This window comes from Myotis nattereri (genome assembly GCF_964212035.1).
Source record: "Myotis nattereri genome assembly, chromosome: 7".
Classification (NCBI taxonomy): Eukaryota; Metazoa; Chordata; class Mammalia; order Chiroptera; family Vespertilionidae; genus Myotis; species Myotis nattereri.
The window spans coordinates 40352208-40367374 of record NC_138082.1 but is presented as its reverse complement, the minus strand read 5'-3'; the positions used below and the strand labels follow the sequence as shown (position 1 = coordinate 40367374).

General features: G+C 37.6%; 1 protein-coding gene across 1 annotated transcript in view; it reads right to left on the bottom strand.

Moving 5' to 3' along the window:
* The window catches only part of LOC308522075 (titin-like), a 308401-nt gene that overhangs the window by 256531 nt on the left and 36703 nt on the right, over nucleotides 1–15167 (bottom strand). The window contains 10 exon segments of the mRNA XM_081095258.1: nucleotides 137–259; nucleotides 362–664; nucleotides 4093–4230; nucleotides 4659–4796; nucleotides 6721–6846; nucleotides 8316–8453; nucleotides 9139–9291; nucleotides 9643–9940; nucleotides 14316–14560; nucleotides 14651–14736. Of these exon segments, the coding sequence (XP_080951384.1) occupies nucleotides 137–259; nucleotides 362–664; nucleotides 4093–4230; nucleotides 4659–4796; nucleotides 6721–6846; nucleotides 8316–8453; nucleotides 9139–9291; nucleotides 9643–9940; nucleotides 14316–14560; nucleotides 14651–14736 (1748 nt within the window).

The window sequence follows — 15167 nt, the reverse complement described above, 5'->3', positions numbered from 1 at the left end:
GCCAAAGAGCCGCATGTGGCTCGCGAGCCACGGTTTGCTGACCACTGGCCTATACCAAAGATAACTCTATATCACACATTAGATACTTAGTTCCTTTGAGCCAAACATTTCTTCCTCATGCTTGTTAACTTCTTACCTCATATCCATGTTCTGTTTTAGGAACAGAAATCTTTGAAACGGTAAAGTGAGGGCTTGCGGTGCGGGGGCGTTTATCCACATGGACTAATCTTTCAGTTGTTACATCTGTAGTTTTCTTGATCTGCAGTGAAATGAAACTCAGTGATACCACTGTTCGCCAGATGATCACAGAGGTGACACTTGCTTTCCCACGGTATTAAAAAAGCAGCAAGTTCAGACTCACCTGTGATGATATATGCATTCCCATTTGATCAGTAGTTGTGATATGAGTCTCAGAAGGAGCTTGGATCACTCTAGGCTTGACTGCTTTAGAGACAACCTGGGGTTCTGAGGCTGGACGCTGGGGTTGCTCAGCTATCTTTGTGGCAGAAACATGCTCCTTATAGCCATACTCTAATGTAGTCTGCTGAGCATACGATTCTTCAAGATGCCCAGGCTCTCTGGGCTCTCTGGGCTCTCTGACACGGGCCTGGTCGACTGCAGCAACAACTGTTGCTACAGCTTCTGCCCTTTTCCCAGCGTCCACCTGGAAACAAGGTTTCCACAATTAATACACAGTCATGTCAAAGTCAGGCTGGGCCTTCTCCTCCTAGGAGAGCAGATGAATGCCTAATGGCATGATAGTCAGAGGGCACCCATGTTATATGGCTATGTTAATGTCTCTAGAAATATAACTCATAAATGCACTTAAGAACTTAGTATTCACTGATTATTATAATGTATGGACATCTAGTTAGATATACACTGTATGCAACTGCTTATTTAGACTAGACATTACATCACACACAACATAGGACAACACAACATGTACATAAAATAGTAAGAAGATTTTGAGTTTGTCAAGCATTATGTCTGAGGCAGTCAATTAGCCCTTGAGAAATCAGAACTTTGGGGCTGGTTATCTTCTTTGATTCTTTTTGTTATCTTCTCAACCATTTAGTCTTGTGTTGTTGACACAATGACAGTGATGACAAAAGTGTACTCCAATGCCACCCAGAGAAATCAGTTGCTGCAAAGTTGTACAGTGCATGCAGATCTGAGATAACATGAAAGCTCACGAACACACAGAGAAGCACATTAATTTACTTATGATTCTGCAGGGATGAGAATTTTTTAATCTATAAGAAAATATCTCTCTTAAAACACACAAAGATATTGTGATAAACATGAAGAAGTGTTATATTTGTATTCAAGAGAACAAATTTTCCTATAGAAGTTCAATTTACTTTCATTATTTCTGGGAATTAACAGGAAGAAGGAAACAAATGATGTTTTCTCATTTCCATGGATGTGATTAACATAAATGGGACCACAGTTTGCAAAGGAGTTTCTCTTTTTTAAAAAGATTTTTGTATTGATTTTTAAAGAGAGAGCAAGGGAGAGGGAGAGAGAGAAAAACATCAATGTGATTGCGAAATGTTGATCAGCTGCCTCTTGCATGCCCCCTATTGGGGATCCAGCCTGGCAACCCAGGCAAGTGTCCTAACCAGGAATTGAACTGGCAACCTTTTGGTGTAGGGGAAGATGCTCAACCAACTAAGCCACACCGGCCAGGACAGGGGCTTCTCTTTTAAAGATGGATTCTATGCAAAACTTGGAAAAAGCATATTGTAAAAATCACATTGCCATGTCCATCAGTGCTCTTTCGAAGGAATGCTGGAATATTTTATTCATGGCCAGTTTTCTTTTCTACTGCTGTGAATAGAATCTAGATCGCATCTGAAATGTTTTCCAAGGATGCTACCTGTATAACTGTTAAAATTGTTATCTGAGCCATTTAAGATAAAAATGAGGGATTCTTTGAGATGGAATTGAGCTGTTTGTGATCTAGTGCTTTATCTAGTGCTTCCTCCTAGGAAGATACACTCTAATTAACCTGCCTTGAAGAATTACAAATACTATCTTCAATCTAGATTGCATTTTAGAAGAAACTGTAAAATATATGTGAGATTTAGGTGAAGTCTGTTCATCTGCTTATTTCTTTTTTCTTTGAACCTTATAGACCATTAGTTGACCTTGATTTTGCAGATGTTTGAAATGTTAACATCTTCAACAGATAATATATAATGTTTATATTATCTTATATCTATAACTTTGCTCATAGAGTGATTGCATTTACATTATATCTCATTTGAACCTTTCAACCAATCTACAAAGTGATCAGGTTGCGTTTTAGTTTTAAAAAATGAGAAAGTAGACTCAAAGAAATGATCTTTTGCCAACTGAAATATACAGATCTTGTTATAAAACTTACACACATATAAAAGGAATCTTAATTATAGTATTATATCTTAAATTAGGGAAGCACCTACGTATTTTTTTCTAGAGTTAATGTACACCAAGTCCTTATACATATGCCATTGGTGGACAACTAAAAATGCATACTCTATGCTTGTAGCTGATTTTGTTTCTTAGTGGATCCTAACATCTCTCATTGAACCAAAGACACCAAATACCAGTTAAATAGTGAGAATTAATTTAGGAGACACAAAGAGAAGTGTTATTTAATCTGGCTTTTCACAAATGGAAAGGCTAACTGTTCCACTGGAGGAACTGCACCTGATCTCATCTCTAATGTTTTGTTTATCAGTTAAGTGATTAAATGGAACACCAGGACCACAATGACTCATGACAGATGAAAGGTTATGAGAGCTGATGATGAAATGGGATGAAACAATGCTTTTCACCTCCACAGCATCAGTTTTCATCTCTTCACGAAAAAGATGTATTTGTTCTTGCTTAGTAGCAAATCCTTCTCTAGTCCTTGGCAATGTGGCTGGTTCAGTAGGTTTTGCAGTGGTAATAATTACTTTGGGTCTAGACACTTTTTCAGCTTCCATTATTAGCTAATTTTTAACAACAAAAGTAAGATAGTCAAATTTATGTGACTCAGAAATAACAAAAATTCAAATATCGTCACTCATGAAGTATGTTACCTATTGGAATTTCTATCATCTATGAGGCTTCTGAAAGGCTGATATGGCATATAATATTAGTCTTGGATAAATGTTTAAAAAGCTAATTTTAAGTCACGTCTTAGAAAAAAACACACACCAAATATGTAGAGATAGAAAACAAAACTGAGGGAAATACAGATAGGACTCAACCATGATGCTAAAGGAATTGAAAAACTTTAGTTGCTGATTTCTAAACACTGTATTAACAATAAAGAATAAAATTAAGTAAATAGCTCATGTGGAGTAAATGAGTCATGGGAAATAAGTTAATTCACAGAAATTTCATAGCTACAAATAACATTTTCATGGCTTATGTGCATTTATTCTGGTTGGATAATTTCTTCTCTAGATTTTAATATTACATCTTATTTAGCTTTAGTGGGAACTACTACAGCAGGCACTATCATTTTCTCAGCTTCTTTTCTCAGCTGATATTTACAGAGGGAAAAAAGATAATGTTTCACATGAAGAAAACGACGGGTAATTTTCTGAAATAAGTCCACACTCTACAAAGTAATATACTGAATTTATGACTCCTTCAAAACATACATCTTCTTGACAGCCAGTAAGATTCATCATATATATATATATATATATATATATATATATATATACACACACACACACATATATATGTGTGTGTATGTGTGTGTGTGTGTGTGTGTGTATATATATATATATATATATATATATATATATATATATGGTTTTATGTTCATGGAGTATATTAAAATTAGCCTGCATGCAATTTCAATCATCAACTTCTGGAGAATTTCTAGATGTTAATAATAAAAAATGGAAAATAATAGTGAAGAGATCAGTGGGAAAATAATAATGTAGTGTAGTAATATTAACAATAATAAATAATTTGGCTTTTTAGTTTCTAATAGTTTAATCATCTAAAAATAAATTAGGTTAATAGTGTCTCATACATAAGAAATTCTGAGATTTGATATTAATGTATTATAATAGGGGATTTCACACTTGGAATAGTCACCTTTCCATGAGTAACTTGGATTTGTTCTTGTCTAGTAGCCATTCCTTCTCTAGTTCTCAGTATTGTTTCTTGTTCTTTGGCTTTAGCAGTAGCAACTGCTATTGTAGACAAGGCGGTTTTCTCAGCTTCCTTTCTCATCTGATTATTACAGTAAAATCAAGGTTTAAATTGTACAGAAGTTCAGACACACATGGTATGACCCGTCCACCCCTCCTAGTTATTCAGGGTTAAGAGAAGTTAGCTTTCACTTGGCAATATTTGCAAGCACTGAGTGGGAATCACAAAATTTAGAAATATTAACTATAAAAACACTCCAGGTGACTCTATATATTGCTTCTTCATGCAAAGAATAGTGGTGAATAAAATGAATTGTAAATGTTACAGATAGATGAAAATCAAATGTGCAAATAAAATTAATGGTAAGCCATCGCACAGTTACTATTTCATTTTTAATTTGGGATCCAAAAAGGAAAATAAAGATTAATAATTCATATCACATCATAGTTATTATTTACTAGAAATCAGTCTAAAGATAAACCTTTCCCGTTCCAAATATCTATATTCACCTTTTCCTGAGTTATTTGAATTTGCTCTCTCTTGGTAGTGATGCCTTCTCTACTTCTTGACACTAAATCTTGTTCTTTGACTTTGGGTGTGGCAACTATAACTTTAGGTACCACTGTTTTCCTAGTTTCTTTCATTATCTGGTCATATGATAAAAAAATGAGAAAATGGTCATTAAATTTCATACATCCTCTAATAATAGAAACTGAAGTCAAAACTGAGAAAGGAAGCAAAATTTCTTCCTAGTCAAGGACATTTTAATCATATTTAAATACATCATTTGAGGTGCTTTGATCATTCAAACTGCATTATTGATAAAAATATTAACAACAAAAGAGTTCAGTCTAAAAGAAAAAAAATGTGATTAGCAACAAAAGAATAAGGGATTCATTTCTCTTTCTCACATTATTCTTATTATAATCTATGGAAAATTTCAGCAGACTCATCCATGAATAACACATACTTTTGCATGTTATCAACAAACGTGTAGTCTACTTCAATGGGAAGATATTAAAGTGAATTATAATATCATGTTAGTAACAATCCAAAGAAAGTGTGAAGGTTAGGAATGAAAAGTGGCAGTGAATGCTAGATAGATGGCACAGAGATTGTGAAGTTTTTCTACTTGAGTTGTAAGACAACGACAAGGTGAAAAAGTGGTGATTACGATCCATGATGAAAATGCAGGTGGCTTGCAAAAGATGATACAAGAGTGAATTTAACACAGGCAGGAAGTCATCACCTTTTCATGAGTTACATGCATTTGATCTTGCTGTGTGGCAATTTCTTCTTGAGCTGCCAAAACTGTTTCTAGTTTTGTGGCCTTTGCAGTGGCAAGTACCACCATGGATGCAGCGGTTGTCTCAGCTGTCTGTCTTATCTGATTTTCAGAGTAAAATAAAGATTTGAGTTTCGAAAGGCGCTAAAGAAACGGCAAGATAACTTGCAACAATTCGGGGCAGAAAATATCAAGTTTCCATTTCAAAGGTCCTCACTTGTATTTAAAACACAGACTTTTGTTTTTCTGAGGAATGGGCTCCTTTATTTCCTACTTGCCCTCTAGCAAACTGTCCTGTTACTGAAAAGATCTGGTCTTTGAGAAGGGCTGACATGTTATGGACTGCAGTGAGAGGCCCATGGCAAATGCCAGGAAAACTATAGGCAGCTGAACCTGCCAGTCACCAGCATTGTGATAGCAACGGAATTTCTGTGCCCTTAATATGCATTCAAAGTCCCTCAGGTTCTATATATACAAGGAGAGAGAAAGCAATCCCACAGCTGGTAGCCAGCGTTTTAAGTATTAAAACACATTAAAAAGGTTCTCAGCTGGACTTTTTTCAAAAAAGTAGTTCTGGGATCAGCAAAGAGCTTGAGATCAAGAAAGGTGAGCCCAGGCAATCCCCAGAACATGAAAGAATTCACAGTAGATGCCTCTTTTCTGGCACTTTAAGGTTTGATTTCACACGTGGGCGAGAAGTGCATCTTGGTGACACTGAGGTTGTTGCCACATGGTAGAATGACACAAAAGCAGAGACAGAGTACTTCTAGGTCACTGGTAATCAGTCCATGGTGAGAGCTCTTTCTTGAAGCAGCACTGGTCTTGATGTCCAGCATTTGCTCACTTTCTTGTGATATTCAGTTGGAGTGTTCATGATTGGTGTGTGTGTGTGTGTGTGTACAAGCATGTGTCCTACAACTATGAAGTTTTTGTGTTATAATCAAAGTGACTGAGGGATCAGGCTGTGCATGAAAAAACTGAGTGTACAACTGGGTAACTGATCTGGGGTGATAGCTATCTTCTAAGGACTCTCTAGAAATGCTGTAGATGTGCCCCAAAATGTTCTAATAAATAATCTCCCCAAACAAGATCAATTGAGTGGAAAACTATGCAATGAGAACAGAATTCCCATCATGAAAGAGTTTCAATACTAGACATAGAGAAATGGACAAAAAGAAAATACACGCAGAAGACGCCTTCTTTTAGAGGTTTTGGTTATAGAGTTCATGTAGTTGACTGAAATGTATTTGTCAATGAACTCCAGGTATTTAGAAAATCATACTTACTGTTTCTTGAGTTATTTGTTCTTGTTTTGTAGTAATTTCTCCAGAAATTCTAGTTTCTTGTTCTTTGGCTGTTGTTGTGGAAATTACTACTTTTGGTACAAATGCTTTTTCAGTTTCTTTTCTTATCTGAAATCAATAATAAAAACAAAACCTTATTGTCTCCTGATCTCTAATGGAAGTGACATAATTTTTATTAAATATAACAAAATAGAAATTTGAAAAGAGAAGTGAAATCATTTTTCTGGAGATACTACTAAATTAAATAAATCACCTCATTTTCATTAATATGACCATACTCTTTTTCTGTCTGAACCATAGTTATACTGCTTAGAGAAAAAAAAAGTTGGATTCAACACTGTTTGCTTTCTTTGAAAAGACTTCCAGTTTTTATAAATGGATACACGGCCATATTATTCCATACTACTCCTTTCATCTAAAGATGATCTTAGAGCATAAGATAACAGAGTGAGGGCTTTACAAGTAATGTTGTGTGACCCTGTTATTTTATATATGGGAAATCAAGTGTGAACAATGTACAATCTGCATTTGTACAATATTTTTGCCTTGAAAATTTTCCTAAATACTACAATGGTTTTAAATATCTAGATTTTTTTTTTAATTGAGACATTATGGGGAGAAAAGTTTTGCAAAATGTTTTCCAAATTCTTAATCCCCTCAAGGATGCCATGTTGGCTCTGGATTCTGAAGGTGTGTGTATTGGGGTAGGGGTAAGGGAAAGTTTTCCCCAATTGTCTCTTTGCCAGTCTCAGACATCATCACTAAAATTCAGTATCTTGGGGTTAAAATAAACTTAAAAATTCATTTTCTCAAACCACCTAGCTGACAATTGGCTCCACGGGACAATAGCTCTACCAGTTGGCCTTATCTCATCTGTCCCTGGATGCCTCCAATCATTGGCCTGTCTTTTTTACTTTTTTCTGGCCATTTGACCCATGAGGCCATGCTGTTCATCTCACTTCAAATCTACATTCAAATGTTCTCCTAAAGAGTAAGGGAGCAGATATTAACTTATTTCCAAAGTAATGTGTGTTCACTGTTCTTTTCCACCTTTCCCTGTCCCTACTTTTCTTCTTCCTGGTTTCACCTCCCTCAGTCGCATATGTAGTTAGTGCAGTGGTTCTCAATCTTGGCTGCACATTAGAATCACCTGGGAATCTTTTTAAAATCCTGATTTCTGGGCCTCATCCTCTGGAAATTCTGTTTCTTTGTTACTAATGTTGTGGCCCCACCCCATAACAAAGAAACAGAATTTCTAGAGAATGAGGCCCAGAAATCTGGATTTTAAAAAGATTCCCAGGTGATTCTAATGTGCAGCCAAGGTTGAGAACCACTGAGTTAGTGTATCCCCAAACCCCCTGTTCCTACTTCCAGTGTGTGTTCACAGAGATCCTTTTGTCTGCATGAGGGGAGCATTTGGTGACATACAGTACCCAGGAATACACAGATACAAGGGGATTTTATTAGTGTGATAAGAACCAGGTTGCCCAAGAAACACCACCCTCCACAGTAGACATTATTATGTGTGTTGACACAGGTAATAACAACAATAATTTTACATCAAAAACCATTCTCACCTGTTCGTGAGTTACATGCACCTGCTCTTGTTTTGTCGTAATTATTTCTCTGGTTCTTGATTTTAATTCTTGTTCCTTGGCTTTGTCGGCAGCCATTACTGCCTTAGTTACAGCAGACGTCTCTGCTTCCTTTCTCATCTGATTTCACAGGGGAGAGAAGGGAACATACTCTCATACACCTTGTATAAAACGTTAAAACAATAAATCAGGATCAAGAGCTAAACGTCATGCAGGAGAGGATAAGGAGGAAAGCCAGTGCGATTTTAAAAGATCGCAGAAAATCTATTCAAAAATGAGGTAGGAAATTATCCTGGATTTATAACACTTTTCAGCCATGAATCAAGTGTCACGTTTATTTTGCGGAAAGTAAAAGCAAAGGTCTTTGGGGGAAGCTTAGAGAAAAGAAATGTCTGCCCTGAAATAATAGTTTCCATGCCTGGCTCTTAGAGCATCTGGACTCCTGATTGACTGGCCTGGTACCGCCGCACTGAATGGGCGCATCCCCACCTGCCTTGTTTAGCTGACATTCCAGGCCACCCTGTGCCCACCTTGCCCCAGGAGCACAGTGATACTTCAAATACATGTCTGACCTCCGTGTTGACTTTCTGATAATTAACTCTTGACTGCCTACCTGCGGGACAAAGACCAGGTACTTGTGGGTTTTATATCTTGCACACCTTCGGTATCTCAGACAACCTTTTGCTAAGCAAGTCCTGAAAGTCGGGGCCACGTTGGGCTCAGTGTTACTCTCAGGGAGAGTTGGGCATTGACTCATCCCGGATCTCTGCCAGCAAAGCCACGCCCAGTCTGGCCCCTCGCTTACCTGATCTTGAGCAGGTGGGATGTGCATAGCAGTCGTGGTTGTCCTCTGAGCAGTCTGCTCTACAGCACTGATACCTGGTTCTCGCACTCTGGCCATGTCAACCGCAGCAACGACAGTCGCAACAGCTGCACTTTTGTCAGTTTCTTGTTTCACCTGGATTGGGAGTGACCAAGCATGTTACTTTTTAAAATGATATGCCCCGCAGAAAACACAAAAGTGTCCTGGAAACTGAGCTACCTAGAATAAAATGCACGTGTGCGTAAGCACTTCTCCTTGCCAAGAGAAACAGGATGTAGGTTGTTAAAAATCTGTTTTATGTCAACCTCACAGATGAGAGCCTTTGTCCCAATTAAAAATACCTTTACAAAGCAAGAGCCAAATTTGGCCTTCAGTTTCTATATATTCTTATGTTCCTATGCACGATCTACACAGATGTGACTTTCCTGGCGGATTCTGGTTGGAGAAACGAAAACGCGAGAGGAAACAAGCCGGCTCCCACGGTACCTCTTTAGCTGCAGCAGCGGCAGCGCCCGCAGCTCCGCTGATGGTGGTTTGCTCCTGGACGCCGTATCTCCCCTCCCATCTCTCCTCTGTCCGGATCTGAGTAGCACTGGTCACCATCGTTTCTCTCATCTCAGACTCCGACGAGGCCACGTAGCCCTCTTGCTTCCACGGGGGAGGCACCTCGGGGCCTTGGCCCATGGCCGGTGTCTGAGTCTTACGCACGGGTGATGGGGACTTCACAGATCTGATGGGGGACGTGGAGATGGGCGCGGAGATCCTCCCGGCCGGGGACACGGACCTGAGAACCAAGCGGCAGAAGTAAAACACCCAAGACAAGGAGCTCCTCTCTGCTCATTATATTTGAATAATGGCAGGAAAACGTGGACATGTTTAATTTAATGCAGAGTATAAAACTGTGTGCTTCCATCTTCTAGTCCGAGGCAAATAATGTCCTTGAATGTAATCTGTCTTAAGTCTCCCCAAGCCTTACTCTTGCTGTAACTTGAGAACCAGATTTAATTCGAAGCTAAAGAGTTTTGTGCCCAGCTTCACTCTCTCACATTTTAATAAGTGACAACAGCAGAAGGTGCTTCCTTGAACTACAGCCAAAGAAAGGCCCTGGTGAATATGGCACTCACAACTCTGTCTCTCGGTACTCCTGATTCAGGGGGGGGTTAGGGGGGGGGGTGAGCAAACACAGTGCATGTTGAACAAAGAAATGTTTCTGCAGTCAAATGCATTAATACACCTTATATAAAAAGTTACAATAACAAACCAGGATGAAGATGCAAACATCACCCAAGAGAGGATATGGAAGAAAGCTAGAGCGATTTTAAACTATGACAGAATGAGGTGGGAAATTATCCTGGATTTATAGTACTTCTCAGCCATCATTCAAGTGTCACATTTATTTTGAGCTAAGCAAAAGCAAAGGTGTTTCAGGGAAGCTAGGCTAAACAAGTTAGACCTTTTGTATTTTCCTGTGGCACTTCCCACAGCCTGCACCATGCCCTTCTGCCTTGTAAATCTTCTGGTAGGAGGTGCTTTTTCAGAACTTTCTGGGGTGTAGGCTGTGCGATGCGCTTTGGAAATTGCTGCTCTAGTCAAAGTGTGCGGCTTCCTCTTTTAAATTGTCTCGGTATTTGCTGCCCTCGGCCTCATTGTATTGTGCTCTGGACTTCTTTTAAATATCCTTGTAGTTATGGTGGCAACTGGCTAATTTGAAACCCAAGGATTCTATGATTTTTCTTTTATTAAATTGATAAAGTGGCTTCTTCCAAAATAGCTTGCATTGCTTTTTGTGTGTGTCCAAAGTGCAATAGCATTTGTTGAAGAATCTGGGTGCTAAATCCTGGCATTTATAGACAAAAAAGGGGTGGTTTCTGATCGATGTCAACACTTCTAGGGGTTGGTTAGTTAACTATTTTAAGATAAAGTTTTCATGATTTAATTCTTACTCAGTAAGGTGTATTCACTTTCCCCTCTAGGTGGTAGTATTGTCTCATCATTGCATTTAACTAGTACTTCATATGGGAAAATGTTTATAAAAGTATTCTAGAGGTGGGAGGAGACAAGGGTCCAAATATATGGTAACGGGAGAAGATCTGACTTTGGGTGGTGGGCTCAAGGTGCAATATACAGATCTTGTAACATAGAAGTCCACACCTGAAACTCATGTGTTCAGAGTGACCAATGTCACCCCAGTAAATTTAATTAAAAAAAATATTCTGGCATCTGTATGGTATTTAACTTTTACTGATAATGAGCGGAACAATTATTCTAATTAAGGCTGAAGGTACAGTTGATACCCGCTCTAAATTACAGAGTAACTTAACAGAACATTACAATATTAACCAATTTAATGAAGAAATGTCAATCACTTTCTTGAAGAAGGCTTTTTTGTTGTTGTTGTTGTTGAAAACAACTTACATTTTATAAACAAAGTTGCAATCAACTAAAGGGAGATCTAGGGGAACGTGTCTCTATTTTGAAAGTGACTGCCTTAGAAATATAACAAAGACCGGTTTAAAATCACTTGGGTCTACACTAATTGAAGAAAAGCAGAATGACATGTACTTCTTAGTTTCAACCTGTGCCTTCTTCTTGCTGTACCCAGGAAATTGGGTTTAATTCAAAAGAGTGAAAGACATGATTAGCATGATGTGAGTGCTTAGCAGTAGGTTTCAGGTAAGCCCATAACTGTGAAAATCTATGTAAGTGGAGTCATTATAGGAAAGTGCTATTTCTACTCTTACAATAAAAAATACTCACCTGGTCACAGCTAGATACAGTGCACCTTATTCAATGAAATATGTTTTAGGAAGCAATCTATCTTGGATAATCATTATTTTCTCTATAAAAACCGATATTTTTATTTCTTAATTATTCTAAAGCAAATTATGGGGGCTAAGTAGTTGGGATTGTTATTAATGAACTTTCAGAACTCAAAGTGCTCCATGGAATCAGGGAAGCTCTGTGAGTCTCAGTGACCCTTAGGCTTAGATCTAAAATATGGTGAGGTCGTTCTATGTCCCCAAAATCACATGTGGCCTGTCCTGTGAGTTCATGTTGTGCAAACTTGGAGTTAAGCCTGGGACAGAACACTTTTTCTATTTGTTAGCTAGGTATGATTTTTTTTAAAACTGAGCTTTTTGTTCAAGGCTTCATATTAGTGTTCGCCAATATCTTTATAATAAACACTGGAAAATATCTAGAATTTTGTTCATATATTTATTGGACATTTAAATTGCCTCTTGTGTGAAATGCTTGTCTTCTGTCATTTTTTTTCATTTGTGTTGCTTCTTTTTCCTTTTAAAATTAATTTGTACAAGTTTTTTTTAATACACTTGGTACATTAGTTCTTTGTCCTCAGTGTCGCAAACATTTTCCCCACATCTACTGTTTGCATTTTGCTTCTTTATGGGGTTTTACCCAGCCTCAGCTTGCACAGTTATGCAAGTTATGTACTGCTTCTAGGCTTGTACGTTCACATTGCAGACACTATCTGTTTTAACACTTTTTAACATTTTAAACTTTAAAATGTATTCACAAATGCCTGTTTGGCTTAGCCATGACCTTGCTTTGGCCAGACATAAATTTTATTGTTAGATTGTTGAATCTGTAGATATATTTTTAAAGGCTCTCCTTCACAAAAGCCTTTAAAGGCCTTTCTTGTCATTGTTTTGGTTTTTATTTTTTAATTTAGCTCTTTAGTCAAGCTGAGATTTATTTTATAAATGGTGTGAGGCAGAGGTTAATATTTGTTTTCTTCCAAAAGGGCAACTAATCAGGCCTTTATTCTTTATCAAGTAAAATATCCTTTCCCTGCTGAACTGAAAGGTCACTTGGATTGAAAATTGAGTTTCCTGAATATCTGAATCTATTTCTGGACTCTGTTCTGCTCCCCTGGTGTATTTTCTATTTACTTACCAATAGCATACTGTTTTTGATTACAGTAACCTCACAGTAAGTTTGACTATTTTTAGGTCAATTATCTGCTTATTATACTTCTTTTACAATTGTTCTTGCATGGAAACTTTCTCTACATTTAAAACATTCATTCAAATTGATCAAGAAACACTTTTTTGTTTCCTCCAAACTTGGCACAATTTTTAGTTCATCATATTAAAAATCTCAGCATGTTAAGCCAAATTCCAAAGTTTTTAATCTGCTGTCTACACTTTATACTAAATTATATAATTTTTGAGCCCTGATACATGCTCACTTTCTAAAATACCTCCATATTAACTAAATCTAGAAACCATTTTATTTTTTAGATAAAATAACTTAAGCATATGCAAAATATTTACAAGGTTTTAGTTATCAAAGCATAAGAACATTTGTATAATTATTTTCTATTTACAATCTACCTTCACCTAATTATCTCAAATCCTCACAACATACCTTGAGATCATCCTTATTGTGATTCTCTTTTAAGTTACAAATGACATGACCGAAACCTTAAGCAAATTATTTAAGTTCTCTAGCTTCAGTCATCTATCTATAAAATTAGGGGTAAAAATTCTTAGAGGTTGCTTCAAATATTTAATGAGATAATGTACATAGCATGCCAATCAAATGTCTAACACAGACTATTTAATTATTAAAAATATTTCCTAAATCACATTGGTAGAGTGATCAGGTTGATTCAACATTGAGCATCCAACCAATTCTGTGCTGTTCTCATTTCGCTGTGCTTTTTTTTCATCCCCACAAAGCAGATGTTTGTTAAATGGTATATATATAAGAATTTGGAATTACAGCTTAAAAAGTTCTCCAATTTACCTATAGACAGTAGGGATTTGTGAAAATCATATTTAGCACCCTTTCTGTTTACCTCCATGATTACATACTACATTTAAAAAACATATGTTTTATTGATTTTTGGAGAGAGAGGAACTGAGAGGGACAGAGAGAGAGAGAGAAACATCAATGTGAGAGAGAAACTGGTTGGTTGCCTCCTGCACACCCCCTACTGGGCATAGAGCAGCAACCCGGGCATGTGCCTGACTGGCGACCTTCAGGTGCAGGGGACGATGCTTAACCAACTGCACCACACCAGCCAGGGCTACACATGCCACATTTTTTTTATTGCTTCCTTCTATTTTTCTTCTTATTGGGTGAAACCTAATTCAAAAATACATAGTGACCTGATCGCTTTTAAATGGTTTTACCTGACAGGAGATGGGGTTGGTGCCCGGACATGTCTGACCGGGGAAGGGGAGTGTCTTATTGGCGATGGGGACTGCTGTCGAGCCAACTGTGCTTTAGCAGGAATGGATGGTGGGGTGGGAGACCTCGACTTTGGCTTAGGAGGTATCCTGGGAGGTGTTTTATGTGGCAGCTGTTGCCCGGTGGCACCATCTATGACCATCTCAACTGTTGCAATTGATCTGGCATCAAAGTGGGCTTCGATCTTCTGCAAAAGACAAAAACAACGCCCATGATGAGAAGGAAGTTGGTGAAAACAGTCTGAAAGGGCTTGCACCCTGACCTTATAGAAAAATACCTTTTCTATTCGGGTTTGTCTTGTTTCTGAAATCTGAGCAGTCGAAATAATTGTCTTTGTCTTTTTAGCGGGTACTACTTCTTCACCTGTAGGGAGCGAAAGATAAATATTTAGGAGGGGGCACCATATCTCATTTTGTTAGTTCTGACCACAAAGTCAGGAAGGTTTTCTAGATGTCCCAATAGAGGAAAATGAAGAAAACTGTAGATTTTGTATGAACATCAATTATGTTTAAAAATAGAAAAATGTTCATTATTAGATAAGAATTTACTTAGAATAGTTAGGGGGTGGGATGGGCCGGGGAGAGGTCAATGGGGGAAAAATGAGACATATGTAATACTTTAAACAATAAAGAATTAGAGAAAGAGAGAGGGAGAGAGAGAGAGAGAGAGAGAGAGAGAGAGAGAGAGAGAGAGGAAGGACTTAGAGCCATTTAAAAATTCTTTTTTCATTATTTGCCAGTAACTTGAAATTGTAGATGACAACTAAAAGACTTCTCCTGGGGTTAATAACTACA